Raw genomic sequence first — 15,172 nt, forward strand, 5'->3', positions numbered from 1 at the left:
ACCTCCAGGGAAGGCAGCGAGCTAGACACTGAGTCCAATCATGGAGCCAGTAACTTAATCATTCTGCCCAGGTACTGAAATCCTGATAAAAACTCTGGACCACACCTGGGGAGGGTGGGGAAGGAAAAAAAAGGCCCTCCGGACCCCAGAGCTCAGTGGTGCTTCTCACTGTAAACACAATAACGTGCCCAGAGACTGAAAAACCCCAACCCCAGCCTGAGAGGGCGGGAAGCTCTGCAGCCATGGCTGTTTCAGACCTCATCCTACGTGTATCCTTTAGGATAAAACTGTAATCACAAGTGTAGCACTTCTCTGAATTCTAGGAGTCATTCTAGTGACTCAATAAACCTGGGGGAGGGTCATGGGAACCCTAAATTTACAGCCAATCGGGGGGGGGGTGGCTTGTGATTGGTTATGTGAAGCGAGGGGAGTGTGTGTTGATGCCTGTGGGGTCTCATGCTAACCAGGGGTGGTGAGCGTCAGAACTGCACGGCAGCACACCTGGGTCGGAACAATGTGCAACCAACATTCTCAAAAACAACATTTTAAAGACACCTCTTAAAAATCACCAAATACCTTGGAATACATCTAAGAAAAGATGTGTAAGACTTCTACACAGAAACTGACAAAACATTACTGAAAGAAATTAAGAGGGTATCGACAAATAGAGGGGTAACCATGTCTATGGACTGGAAGATTCATCACTATGAAGATATCAGGTCTTCACGTGGGGCTCTAGATTCATGCAATTCAATTACATTCTCAGGAAAAAAGCTAAAGAATAGTCAAGATAATCCTGAAGAAGAACAAAGAACAGAGTAATTATTACCAAATATCAAAACCTATTAGAAAACTAATGCAAGCATGTCAATGTAGTACTAGAACAAGGACAGACAAACAGACCCATGGAATAGAAGAGTCCAGAAAGACCCACACATACACCACAGCTCAGCGGGGAAGACAGTCTTTGCAGTAAGCAGTACTGGACCAGCTGGATCATCCATGTGGATTTAAAAGAAGAATCAGACTGTAACACCTCAGAAACAGAAATAAATTCCAGAAGGATTACGGATCCAAATGTGAAAAGCAAACATTACAGCTTCTAGAAAATAACACAGGCTACCAGCTTCCTAACTTGTATATAGGCAAAGAATCTTAAACAGGATATAAAAAGCACTAACCCATAATGGATACTAAGCATTCAAAAATGTGTTCAACATCATCAGTCACTAGGGAAATGCAGAATAAAATCACAACGAGATAACTACAACACACCTACCTGACTGGCTAAAATGAAATAAATAAATAAATAAAGAGCTGACAATACCACAGCTATGGGGACAGAAGTGTAAACTGGTAAGAGCAAAGAGCATTCTGGAAAACTGTCTCATCTGTGCCTACACTATATCCTAGCAAGTCCACACTTGGGTATATTCCCAACAGAAATACCTACATAGCATCACCTAAAGACATGCACAAGAACATTTTTAGTGGCCATGAACAGCTCCAAATTGGAAAGAGTTGAAATGTCATCAACAGCCCAGTATAGTTTATCATGGAATACTATCTAGCAACAAAAAGGACCAAACTACAGCTCTGTACAACATGTGGCGCAGACGGCACCAGACACAAAAGACACATACTGAAGATTCGCTTGTAAAAGTTCAGAAACAGAAAAAATTCACCATGATGACTGGGGGACAGCGGCAGTGACTGGGAGGGTACCCTAGAGGGTACACACTCCTACGGTGTCGGTAATGTTCTATTTCCTGAGCTCAGCGACAGTTACACAGGGGTGTTCCTTTGTGAAAAACTATCAAGTCGTATACTTATGATTTATGCACTTTGCTTCAATGAAAAGTTTCCTTTAAAACAAATCATGGTGGGGCGCCTGGGTGGCACAGCAGTTGGGCGTCTGCCTTCGGCTCAGGGCGTGATCCTGGCGTAATGGGATCGAGCCCCACGTCAGGCTCTTCTGCTATGAGCCTGCTTCTTCCTCTCCCATTCCCCCTGCTTGTGTTCCCTCTCTCGCTGGCTGTCTCTATCTCTGTAGAATAAAAAAAAACAAAAAAACAAAAAAACAAATCATGGTGGTTGCCAGAGGCAGGAGGTGGGGGTGGACAAAACAGGGGAAGGTGGTCAGAAGGTATAAACTTCCAGTTGTAAGATAAAGAAGTTCTGGGGATGTAATGCCCAGCATGGTGACTACGGTTAATAATATTATACCATATATATGAAAATTGCCAAAAGATTGGATTTTAGGGGCGCCTGGATGGCTCAGTCAGTTAAAGCGGCTGCCTTCAGCTCAGGCCATGATCTCACGGTCCTGGGATCCAACGATGGGTAGGGCTCTCTGCTCAGCCGGGAGCCTGCTTCTCCCTCTCCTTCTCCCCTATGCTTGTGCTCTCTCTCCCTATCAAATAAATAAAATCTTAAAAAAAAAAAAAAGTGAGACCTTAAAACTTCTCAGCACAAGAAAAAGAAATTTTGTATTTATGTGTGGTGAGTGGATGGATATAGTTAACTAGACTTACTGTGGCAAACAAACATTTATGAAAATATGGAATCATTATGCTGTACACCTGAAACAAGTATCATGTTACATCTCAACTGTACCTCAATTAAAAAAAAAATCTAGAACTGACAATAAATTATCCAGCCTGGAATTACTGAAATTTCCCCATCTTCTCCCATCTTTCTTAATATCCACGATCTTACTGAAAAGCGACACAGAGCAGGGGTTAAGAGCTTGGCCCCTGTAGGAGAAGAGCTGGGGTTGCCAGTTAGTTGTCACACATCTGGAACAGATTCTTAGCCTCTTTGAGTCTCAGTTCTTATCTATAGCATTTGGGGGATTAATTAAGTATTCAATAAAGGTTAACCATTAATGAAGGCATTTCTTCCTTCTTTCTGCTCTCTGCTCGCTCTTAGCCTTTTGGCATTTCCGGGGAGACTGGGCCTGCTGGGGAATCTCTGCTCCCTTGGATCCCCCTCTACTCGCTGCTGCTTTTCTATCTCAACCTCTTCTCTCCCCAACTGGGACATCAGGGAGGGAGCAGACAAAGGGGGAATCCTGCCATGAAACAACCCAAGGAGAGGTGCCAATGCGGCTCCACCCCTGCCCTGTCCGGCTTCCCTGATTCTCAGATTATGCTCCTGCAGCGAGAAGGCAAATGTGCGGCCAGTCAGCCCGGCAGGCTTACGTTTCTCCAATCTGCAGGAAGCAATTCAGTAAATGAGGAGAATCTCCTCAGTGTTAAGTTTCTCTTCCATACATTTCTTCCTTAAGCTCTGGCTTCTGTTACCCTTAATATACACACGAGGACCCAGATAAAATGGTATTTGAATTGGCATGTAATTACACAATGGGCTCTTTTGACCTCAATGTATTCAGAATTCCAAGAAAGGCACCACACCCAGACAGTGGGGCAGCCTGCCACCTGAGCCAGGAGATGAGAACCACCGCACCCCGGGTTGGTATCAGTGCCAACTGGGGCACCTTTGGATAGTAATAACAATTGTTAAAATGGCTAACATTTATTGCATGAGGACAGTGGTGTCCGGCACTGAGCTAAGCACTCTTTATGCCTTACCTCATGCAGTCCTCACCACAGCCCTCTGAGCTGGATGCCGTCATTAATGTGGATGACCAATTCCCCAGGAACCAAAGAGGAATTTTGCAGGGACCACGAGTCAGTCACTATTTTGAGCCTTTCATGAAATAAGCTCCACTTGCATAAGCTTTATCCACTTTTTAAACTTATTCTTAGGGAAGTGTGATGAGAGTTAGACTAATTTTATGTATTTATTTTTAAGATTTTATTTATCTATTTTAGAGAGAGAGCACAGGCAGGAGGGGCAGGGGGAGGAGAAAAAATCCCAAGCTGACTCCCCGCTGAGCACGGAGCCCCGAGATCAAGAGTCCTACATTCAACCGACTGCGCCACGCAGGCGCCCCTCGACTAACGGGACTCGGGGTGACTGTGCGTGTCTGCATACATGCATGTGTGTGCACGTGTGAGAGAGCCTGCTTGCAGGGGTAACCGGGTGTGTCTGCCAGCCTGTGTGGGGGCGGGGATGTAGGTGTGTGGGTGTGAGCCTGTCCTTGTGTCTATCTGGTAGGGGGGGGCATGCGTGTATGTGTGGGAGTAAGCTTGCCTGGGGTAGGGGGAACGGAGCCCCCTTCCAACCACAGCTCCTGGCTGCCCGCTGGCCAGAGACCAGGCGTTCCAGAGAGTCTGGGGAAACCAGTCTTTCAAGAACCATGCCCAGGTCACAGTAAATCGGCCCTGCAGCATGGAAGCAACTATAACCTCTGGGGAATGCTCCAGCAACACCAAGTTTAACCCCCAGCAAAACAGGCTGGCGGCTAAAAAAACGAACAAACAAACAAAAAAACCCCAACAACAAAAAAACCAGGCTGGAGGCTACACACCCCAGCCCTCTGGGCTCACCTTTTCACCAGCCACACAGTGCTGCCCAGCCCTCCATCTGCGGTCACCCTCCAAGATGCTCCTCCCAGGAAGCCCAGGGATAGAAAGGGATTTCTTGTCTTATTGGAGGAGAAATCTGAAGAACCAATCTAAACTAGGTTCCAAAAAGCAGGGCAGTGTAGACAATGATTTCAATGTGAAAATACACATGAGCTGCTAATAGGAAACTTCACACGGCTGTAAGATGAAAATGGTTTTGATCTTGCTGTTTGTGACATGACTTTTAGAGACAATTTCTGTAAAGGTTATTGTAATAAATCAAAATATTAAAAGTAGTTCTTTCCAGATGACAGCCTCATGGGTTGTTTTGTTTAGATTTATGTGTTTTCTAAAGGTCTGACGATGAGATGTATCTTTTTTATAATAACCACTAGTAAAAAGAAAATCGTGTAACAAATGGAACAAGAATAGACTCGGGAGTCCAGACTCCAGTCTGAAATGGACCAGGAGTCCTTTATGCATCCACAAAGTCTTTTACGACAGGATGTCTTGGCACACTCAGGCGTGACGAGAGGGGTAACCTGAGGGACAGGGTGGGCCAGCACTTTGGCGCAGGGCTGTGCCTGACAGCAGACGGAGAGGCTCGGAGGAGAGGAGGGGGCTGGATCAAATGGCAGCTGGGCCCTCTTGTCTTAGTTGACGGCCATCTAAGGCACCCCTGGCAAATTCCACAACTCTCACATCCACGGGAAGGCCTGAGAAGCAGTCACAACATGCAGAGGCAGTCTTGCCCGAAGCTGGTACCAAAGACTGAGCAGCTCATTTCTCATCCCGTGGTCTTGTCCAAGTTCTCCCAGAACAAGGGGCACAGAAGTGGAAAAACGTCGTGTCTATTCACCCTTGCTGATCCAGCTGGATCCTTGGGAGTGTCTTCCCTGACTTCTACTGACCAGAAAGGCGTCCGCTATCTGGAAGGCCCTGCCCCTTACCCATTTCTCCTGCAGGACACAGTCCTGTGTTTTTGTGTTTCTGTGCACTTGAGTATTTTCAAGATTAAACATCTGTTCGGTACCTCCTGTCCTGACGAGAGGTGTTCAGGAAAACTTTGGAGCTGGGCTTTCTAGTTGAAAATATTAAGACTTTTGAAAAGTGAACACTAGCGTGATCTCGGGATGATCTAAGCTCTTATTTGGGCTTAGACACAAGGCAGCGCCTTCGGAGGCACAAGTAAGAGCTTTAGGACGAGATCTGTCAATAGAAGGCTGTGGAAACTGTGCTCAGTCCGGGCTCCTCTAGGGAAGCCGGAGCACCGGCTGAGCGAGGCCAGCAAGGGGAAGACGTGCAGCTGCCCACGGGCCAGCAGCGCATCACCCTATCCCCCGCGACCACGCTCCATGCCCACGAGCACCTCGCGAAGATAAAGTGACCAGGAGCCTGGCCAGTGTTTTGTCAGAGGCCTGGCTGGCACCTCTGCCCTCGCAGGCAGCTCCTGTCACTCTCTCAGATACACTTGCCCCCGGGACAGCTTCTCAAGATCATATCACCAGCTCAGCTGGAGACTGTTTCCAGGTGGAGCTGTGGCAGACCAGGTGTGTGGCTGCCTTCCCTCTCCGCTCCGGAGGCTGTCCTCTCCCAGCATCTTGTGACGTAATGTCCCGTCCCCACAGTCTGTGCTTGGCCCTCACCCTATCTGGCTTCCCCAGGAGGCTCCCCAAACCACGCCTGCTTGGCTCTTTTTCATCTCTCCAAGGAGCCACTTTAACTGGGCTTCTACACGCTTCCTGCGTGCAGCCGGCTCTCTCGGCTGACTTTCAAACCTTTAATCCTGGTCCTGGCCTTACCCCCAAGTCCCACATGAGCACCTTCAGCTGCACACCTGCCTGGACGGACCTCACCCTTGAGCTGCTCTGTGTGGCCCAGGACCAGCAACGTGGCCATCATCTGAGAGCCTGCCAGAAATACAGCCTCTCAGGCCACACCCCAGACCCACTGAGTTCACCTCTGCGGTTTAACAAAACATCTAGGCAGTTCGGGTGTACATTTAAGTGTGAGAGGCTCTGGTGAGCACAGAGAAGTCCAATAAAGGGTCACATCGCTATTATTTACCACCACTACCCCCCCAACCCTTCAAACTGTCTCTGCTTCCTCCTCTCCCCACTTCTGTTAAATGACATCATCATCAACCCGAATCCCTAGCTAGAAACCTCAGATGTTCACAACTGCTTCCTGGCCCTGATTCCAACATCTCCAAAATGATCACCGAGTCCTGTTATTCTGACTTCAGAAGCATCTCTCGGTGGGGCGCCTGGGTGGCACAGCGGTTAAGCGTCTGCCTTCGGCTCAGGGCGTGATCCCGCGTTGTGGGATCGAGCCCCACATCAGGCTCCTCTGCTATGAGCCTGCTTCTTCCTCTCCCACTCCCCCTGCTTGTGCTCCCTCTCTCGCTGGCTGTCTATCTCTGTCGAATAAATAAATAAAATCTTAAAAAAAAAAAAAAGAAGCATCTCTTGGGCCTAGGCCTTCCTCTGCCCCACTGCACCTACCTGAACTGGGAACAGTAAGCTTTGTTTACAAGGTCTGTCTCCCTGCTAGACTGTGAGTTCTGTCAACAGGGCTGTTTTAGTCCTCTCTGATTCCCAACAGCGAGCACAGTTGTGTGACACACAGGCCTCAAAAAAAAAATTAGATGTTTGTTGCAACAAATGAATGAACAAGCAAATGGAGGGAAATAAGATACTTAAAGTGTGTCAAATGGTAGGAACCAAAAGTGAATGCAAAAATTATGCACTGTTTTTTTTTCTTGACTTGATAAAGTTGTTTCAGGAAGAAAAAAGTACGTGGAAGAAGTGTGATATGTGTTGCACAGATGGAAATATGGGAGAAGTTTTCAGTGAAAATATTTCTAGCCTTTTCCCCTTCAAAATAAAAACACACTAACTTTCTATGAGGCCAGTAATAGGTCCAAAGTCACCTCATGGGTCGGAGACCAAGCTGGGTGGAGTTTAAACCCAAGTCTTTACAGGGGGCTAGACGGTTATAAAGTAGGTGGGGAAAGATAAGATGACCACAGATGAGCCAGTGACTGGGAGGAGCAGGAATGCCACAGGCCGAGGGACAGCAGGAAGCTGGAAGGTGGGCTTCACTGTGGGGCTGGGTCCTCTTACTTCTACTTGGGAGAGTTTATTCATTACTCTGCCTCCAGAGTCTGGGAGGGCATCTTTGGTAAAACAAAAATGCAACTGGGCCAGGAGTAGCCCAGGGAGCCTTTGTTCTAAGACCTTGAGCTATAGACGAGGCCGACCACAACGCCCAATGGCGCAAACAGTTCTAGGCAAGGTGTAAGTCGAAGAACGAAGGTCAAGGGGCATGAGCTTCTCCATGGCCTTACAGCTCTAGCCAACCAGATGGTCTAACTCCTGAGATCCCGTGATGCCTAGCTCCGTGTCTTGCACAGAGTATGAGGCTCAATAAATACCTAGTGATAAATGCCTTGAGCTGGGAGGCAAAGCAGCTGGGACACTGTAGCCCTGCCTTAGTCTCCAAGGGAAGCTCAGCCCATGCCTGCACGGACGCCGGGAGCCCGTCTCCAAGTGTGTGTAGGAGCACCTTCATGACTCACACCAATGAGTGAAGCTATGTATACGCCTGATGGTCAAAACCCGCTTATTCACAGAAACTGAGGCAAAGGAGAACCATGTATAACACTCAAGACCCCAAACTCTGCTTCTCAGTCCCTAAACCATTAATATACATGTCATCGTAGGAGCCCCTCCTGTCTTCCTCGGTGCAACTAGAAATACCAAGTCCCCTGGATATCAGCTCCTTGAAATTCTAACAGTATGGAATGGGGATAATTCTGTCCCAAATCTAACAGATCATTCGTTGTGACCTTTTATTATGATCTTATCTTCCTATGTGCCCAGAACTATTCTAGGGGCTAAGGATATGCCAGTGAACGATACAAAGAGCTCTGCTCTTTGGAACTTAATATTCTAATAGGAAGAGACAGACAAAAAACAGCATAGTAAATGTGTAAATTATGGAGTTGTCAGAAAGTGATTTGTGCTATGAGAAAAAGAAAAATTAGCACAGAGTAGAGATCAGGAAGGTCAGGGAGGACGGGAAGTTAGTTTTAAATAGGGCAACGGGAAGGGATCACTGAGGTGAAGCTAAAGCAGACACAAGGGAGGGGAGGGAGTGAGGCCTGTAATATCTGGGCAAAAACATTCCAGCCTGAAGGGAACAGCCAGGGCAAAGGCCCTCAGGTGGGAGTGTCCTGGTGTGTTCAAGGAACAGCAAGGAGGCCGGCAGGTCATTCATTAGTTGTTCATTCATTCATTCATTCATTCAACAAACATTTACTAAAGACCCATCTCTTTGCCAGGCACTAAGAGGTGAAAACATTGATAAGGTCTGGTCCCTACCACGAGGAGCTCACAATGCTGAGGAGCAAGGAGGAGATCAAATGACCTTAAAAGAGGATTACACCCAGAGCAGAAAGACTCTGGCAGAGGTCAGGGCCCTTACCGAACTTGGAGAGTCCACTAAAGCATAGGAAGGACTCTCAGGGAGATGCTCGGCTACACCGGCAGGCCCCCAGCTCTTGTTCTGATGCTGCTGACAATGCTAGCCATGTTAACCTTGCTCACTTGTTTTTCTGAGCTACAAAAGAAGCCTTCCAAACACCAGATTTGTAAAGAGAATCTTTTTTTTTTTTTTTTAAGATTTTATTTATTTATGTGACAGAGAGACAGCCAGCGAGAGAGGGAACACAGCAGGGGAGTGGGAGAGGAAGAAACAGGCTCCCAGCGGAGGAGCCCGATGTGGGACTTGATCCTGGAACGCCGGGATCACGCCCTGAGCCGAAGGCAGCTGCTTAAGGACTGCGCTACCCAGGCGCCCCTGTAAAGAGAATCTTTTAAGATGAAGACATAAAGTGTTTGCCATGTCCAAGAGGGCCTCACACTAAAAAGGTAAATGCCAGATGAAAAGATCTGGGAGAGGCCATACTTTGGGCAGCCCAGGGTGGCAATGAGCTAGGATGGAACCACAAAACGCCAGAGGGGTGGCCATCATACCACACTGACATCTCCATGGCTTCATGCTGCACTGGGTAGACTGTGCCTGTGTTTCCATGGAAGTAGCACCACCCCCTCCAGGGCTAGGGCTAGGGCTCCAGCCCGGACCACCAGCCTCTGTTAAGGAGACTCCAGTGAACTAAAATGTGCATCTGGAGAATTCCACTCGGAGTGCTCTGACCTGAAAGATGCTAGCTCTGTTCTCCCAGCTTCCTGAAGTGGTACTTCTTTTTATCAGGTAAGTGCAAAGATGGCCCTGCCAAAACCCAGGAAGCTCTCACCTGACAAGAGCTCAGCCCTCCCGATCAAGGGCTGGAAAGCCTGGCCAAGCCAATCCATACCGGTTGGCTCCAGATTCAAACTGAACGATGCAAACGTGCTTGTTGGGTGTGTCACCAGCAACAGTCCCAAAGACCACAGAGGTGGTGAGCAGGAAGCCGCCCTGGTGAGTCCTAACCAGGTTCCTGACCAAGCAACATGGGAGAAGTCCTCAGGGCCAAAAGGCTGCAGGGTGGGGGTGGGGCACAGATCCTCACTGCTCTGCTCCAGGATCGGCTACCTGGGAGAAACAGGTTCCCGGGCCCGCATCTGCAGAGCTCCCCTAGCACGGTGCCATCACCACCAGATGTCCATGTCCCTTCAGTCTCTGCAATGAGGCCACCTTACCAGGCTGTCTCGCACTTGGACTTGTTACTCAAGTCCTTCTCAGTGCTGATGGTGAGATTCATTCTGTCTGCCCCTCTGAAAAAGGGAGGATAGCAGTATCCCACTCTGGCCCTGACCAGAGCATCTTTTCAGAGCAAACCTGGCAAGGCCTGCTCCTATCTATCCCACCCCATCCCCAATGACCCATTCAGCTCCTGGCTCTCCCCTCCTCTCGTGAAATAATCAACTTGACAAGCATCTGAGGCTTGCTCCCCTCTGGAGTGCAGAAGTCACTCCCAGCCCCGGGCTGGCAGGCTGCCTTAAAGCCAGCAGGAGCTCTACCTATGGGGAAGGGAAGCAAAGTCCTGGATTTAAGATGTGCTCCCTCCCCTCCCCCATTCCTTTATAAAGAGTTTCCCTTTCTGCCTCCTCACTCCCTTGGGCCTAGGAGGGTTTTACTCCATAATTGGCTTGTTTACTGCCACTGAGGACTTCTGAGTGGCAGAGGTGGGAGGAAAGTTTTGCTGAAAGTAAGGAAAGGGGTGTGTGCCCTGAGCTTTGAGGCAGATGAGTAAAACCTCCAAGTGCCTCTCTAACTACCTGAGAACTGGCCAAGAACCCATGTGAGAAAAAAACACAAGGCACTGTGAGGCCAGCTAAAGATTTCCAGCAGACCACAGGAGGGAAGCTTATGTTTGGCGCCTGGGAAAAGTCAGAACAATAACCAAAACTCGATCTGCTAGCTTCTGCTGAATCGTTGAAAGCATTACTTGGCACTGCTCTGAGTGGGGAGCCAACCAGGGACCTCCCAATTCAGCTTCTGTGGATTAGGAACTCCAGAAACATCATTCTTGTTCAAAAACTTCCGACAGAAGGGGCGCCTGGGTGGCATGGTGGTTGAGCGTCTGCCTTTGGCTCAGGGCGTGATCCCGGCGTTATGGGATCGAGCCCCATATCAGGCTCCTCTGCTGTGAGCCTCCTTCTTCCTCTCCCACTCCCCCTGCTTGTGTTCCCTCTCTCGCTGGCTGTCTCTATCTCTGTCGCATAAATAAAATCTTAAAAAAAAAAATAAAACAAAACAAAAACAAAAACTTCCGACAGCTCCAAGCTCCAGGCAAAAGCACCGCCCTGACTTCAGGCGCTTCCCAAGGCCCCAGATGACTCAGCCTCGCCCCGCTGACCACCAAGCAGCAGAGCTCAAACCCAGCTCAACAGGACCACCTGCTGGGCCACAAGCACAGCCTCTGCTTCCCGCTCAGGTACCAGTCTCCCCACATCTTCAGGCTTTCCTTCAATGCTCCCTCCCTCTAGTGAAGGTTTTCCCAGGTCCCCCGGCCCCTTCCCCACCTCACCCCAATCAGATTCGGGGCCCCACACTCTTATCTCCATGGCCCCTTTTAAGGCACTGGCCTTACTCTGTCCTGCTTCAGGAGCTCCCTGAGGCCTTGCTCTATCCCTCCAAGGGCACAAGCGTGTCTCGGCTCTGATTCACCTGAAGCACAAAGCCCAGTACCCGGCAGATGGCACATGCTTACGAACTGTTCCTGCTGCCCCAAATACCACTCACCTCAGAGGCACAGGAAGTGATGGGCAAAGGGACAGTCACACTGAAACACTAAGACCAGGCGACACAAAACAGGCAAGCAAACGAGAGGCGTCACAAAGCCGGCTAACAGGGAGAGCTCCATCAGGCCTTACCCTTCTTGAACTCCTCCAGCATGGCATCCAACTTGGTGTCATGGAAGACGAAATGCACTGGGTGGTTATAGAAGCGGGTGATGGTCTTGAGGGGGGTGCAGTCATCAGGGTCCACGAAGGCCAAGTCTTTGACATAGAGAATATCTACAATATTGGACTGCTCGTCTTCAAACACGGGGATGCGGGTATAGCCGCTCTCCATGATCTCCGACATGGTATTGAAGTCCAGGATGGCATCGCTGCGGATCATGAAGCAGTCCTGGAGCTGGGTCATGATATCCTCCACAGTTTTGGTCCGTAGCTCCAGGGCACCCTGGATCATATTTAGCTCCTCTTTCACCAGGTCGTTATAGGGCTCCGTTACCTTCAACATCTCCATCAGCTTCTCCCGGTTGTAAACGGTGCGAATCTCCTGGCCCAAAACAAAATCCAGGAGCTTGCTGATGGGGAAACTGAGGGGGAAGGTGAGTAGCATAAAGAATTTGGTGAGAATGATAGTGTTGGCACCCACAGCCAGGCCGTGTCGGGAGCACAGGGCCTGAGGTACGATCTCCCCAAAGATGACAATGCCAATGGTGGAGGAGGCCACCGCCATGAGCCCAGACCCGATGAGGTTGTCTAGAAGGATGGTGAGGGAGGTGTTGACCAGCACGTTTCCCAGAAGCAGCGAGCAGAGTAAGTAGTTGCCCTTGCGCCGGATGGGCTCAATCTTACGGGCATAGCGCCTCTCCTTCTGGGTGCCACAGTTCTGCACGATGCGCAGCTCCATGGGGTCCAGGGCCATAAGCCCCAGGTTGAGACCAGAAAATATGCCCGACAGCACCAGCAGCACCATAATGAGGAGGATGTGCAGCCAGAGGGGCAGGAACCTCCCAGCCTCCTCCACCATGAAGAGCAGCGAGTCCTTATCGGTCCACCTCTGCCAGGGCCCGTCCACCCCGGCCCGGGTGCACAATGCATACAGCTTCATGTTCTCGCTCCTCCGGAGGAACTTCGTGAGCACCACGAGCATCCCGGACGTGTTCCCGCGGCTCAGGTTGACCAGCTGCTGGACGACGAGGTCCTTGGTGAGCTCGGGACAGTTGGTGGAGTTGTGGATAGCCTCGGAGTTGTCCACCTCGGTGAAGGAGATCAGGTTGCTGGAGATGGAGCCCAGCCTCTGACCGTACAGCCTCAGGTTCACCGTGCTGCCCTCGGACACGAAGATGATGCCATCCGGGTTCATCCCACACGATTTGTTGCAGCTCGCCAGCCTCATGCCCAGGATGGCGCCCCGCTGGGGGTCGCCCTGGCCCCGGGCCCCCCGCGCCCACATCANGTTCAGCGCCCCGCCCGCCCCGCCCCGCCGACCCACGCCCCTCATTTGCATGGGAGACCCCGCCTCCGGGCGCGCGGCTCCAGTGCCTGCCCTTAAGGGGGTCCCGAACTTAAGGTGGAGCGGCGCCTGAGCGCGGGAGCCGCGGGCGGACGCTCGCCCCGCCCTACTCCTCGCACGCCCTTTCCTGCGGGCCTTTCCGCCCTCTGGGCGTCGGTGTGGCCCGCTCTCCTCCTCCGGGCCTGCACGCCTGGCCTGCCGGTCGTCCGCTGCAGTCTAGCCGGGCGTCGCGTGCCGGGCTCCTTCCCCAGAGGACTGTTGCCTGGGGCAGGGTGGCCCTTCTCATCTGGAACCTCGGAAGCAGCACTGCGTTGTGCTGGGGCGGGAAAAAATGCTTCCCCCCCATATAAAAAAAGAAAGGGGAACCTGAGGGCTGAGGCCTGACGGAGGCCTTCAGGTCCACCGGCATTGCAGACTGCCCCTTGGAGACTTTTCTGGCCCGGGAGTTTTGCTGACCTTGTCCCAAGGCCAGAAGTAGATTCCCCCGGGCCTAGCCCCCAGGCCAACACCCTTTGGCCACCGGCTGTCTGGTTGGAGGAGAATCTGGGGAGCTAAGGATATAGAATGTACTCGCAGAAGTATCAGGGTCTTGCCTAGGCTTTTCTCCTGTCATTTCCATTTAGGACACAAATACTGAGCACCTACTATGTGCCGGGTGGACACTTGTTCCAGGCTCTGACAATTCAGCAGTGAATAAGCCAGAGTCCCTGCCCGCTTTTTACAGTCTAGACCAGAAAACAGACCGTAAACAAGTAAACGCATGCGTAATATTGATTGAATCCTTCAAACAACCCTAAGAGGTAGTGTAATTTGTCCATAAAACGGATGAAGAAATTGAAGCTAGGCACAAATTGGGGTCCCTCCACATTGCAATTTTAAGGAGAGGCTTGTGTGACTGGTAAGGCACACCGGAGCGTCTTTCAGCTATAAAATGGGGATAAGAATGATAATAGGGCACCACCTCACCAAGCTTATGGGAACAACTGGCCTAGGCATTGAACAGGACAGAACAACTCCGAATGTTCTATGTAGCTGATGTTGTTGTTGCCTGCCCTACCAGACCAAACCCCTAACCCCAAATTGTGGTGACTGGCCCGCTGGGGCAGAGGCATGTGAAAATGAGCTGAGAGGTGTGGCGCCAGGCCTGGCCCTGAAATGACTGCTTCCTGAAGGGCCCTGCCTTGGTGTCAGTTAGCAACTATGAAGTGAGCACCAAGCAGTCAGGAGGTGTGGGGAAGACCGCAGCCGCCTGCCCTTTCAGGGGGGAAGAGACAGACAGACAAACGTCCTTACAATAATTGCAGAGGTGCACTGAGAGGAGAATCAGGTACCAGGCTGACCACTGGGTCTCAGAACAAGTTTGTTTGCCAGAGGTGGAGACACAGAATCCATTTTACTCTCTCCCTGCACAAACACTTGTGTTTTATTTTTATCGTGGTATACTGTTTGACAATAAAAGCAACAATCAATACCAGCCAGAAAGAGCTAAGCAGAGAGGGACAATCCCATACAGTGTTACGGGAGGAGATGTGGTGGTGGAAAGGCCCGATTTAGCTCAGCACCCCCAGCAGGGAGTTCTGCATACTAGGGCAGATCCAAGCAGTCCCTTGCAGGTATGTGCCTCACTTCCTATTCCACAGTGAGTATCTAGCCGGCCATTTTGGTGAGGAACGGGAGCTTGGGATGGGCACTGGCCAAGACAACAACAGCAGAAAGCAGAACCTCTGACTGGCTGTTCCTTCCCATCTCCACCGACCAGGAGGAGCCTGCCTGTATCACCTCAGAACAAGCCAAGCTCTCAAGCTTCTGCCCCCCCCCCACCTCATCTCTTCCCAGCCAGCCTTAAGACTAGTGCCCTCCACCGTGGTACTTAGAGACTTTACCACTCTATTATCGACCAATCGGCTATTTTTATTTTGCTCTTTTCAAACAGTCTGTGCTCA

The 15,172-nt window shown here is 50.5% G+C and overlaps 1 protein-coding gene across 1 annotated transcript in view; it reads right to left on the reverse strand.

Annotated features, from left to right (window-relative positions):
• The window catches only part of CNNM4 (cyclin and CBS domain divalent metal cation transport mediator 4), a 36,427-nt gene extending 23,258 nt beyond the window's left edge, over nucleotides 1–13,169 (reverse strand). Inside the window, exon 1 of the mRNA XM_011234198.3 lies at nucleotides 11,855–13,169. Within this exon, the coding sequence (XP_011232500.3) occupies nucleotides 11,855–13,169 (1,315 nt within the window). The remainder of the gene's footprint in view (nucleotides 1–11,854) is intronic.
• Between the last annotated feature and the right edge of the window lie 2,003 nt (nucleotides 13,170–15,172).

Source organism: Ailuropoda melanoleuca, chromosome 4, assembly GCF_002007445.2.
Source record: "Ailuropoda melanoleuca isolate Jingjing chromosome 4, ASM200744v2, whole genome shotgun sequence".
Classification (NCBI taxonomy): domain Eukaryota; kingdom Metazoa; phylum Chordata; class Mammalia; order Carnivora; family Ursidae; genus Ailuropoda; species Ailuropoda melanoleuca.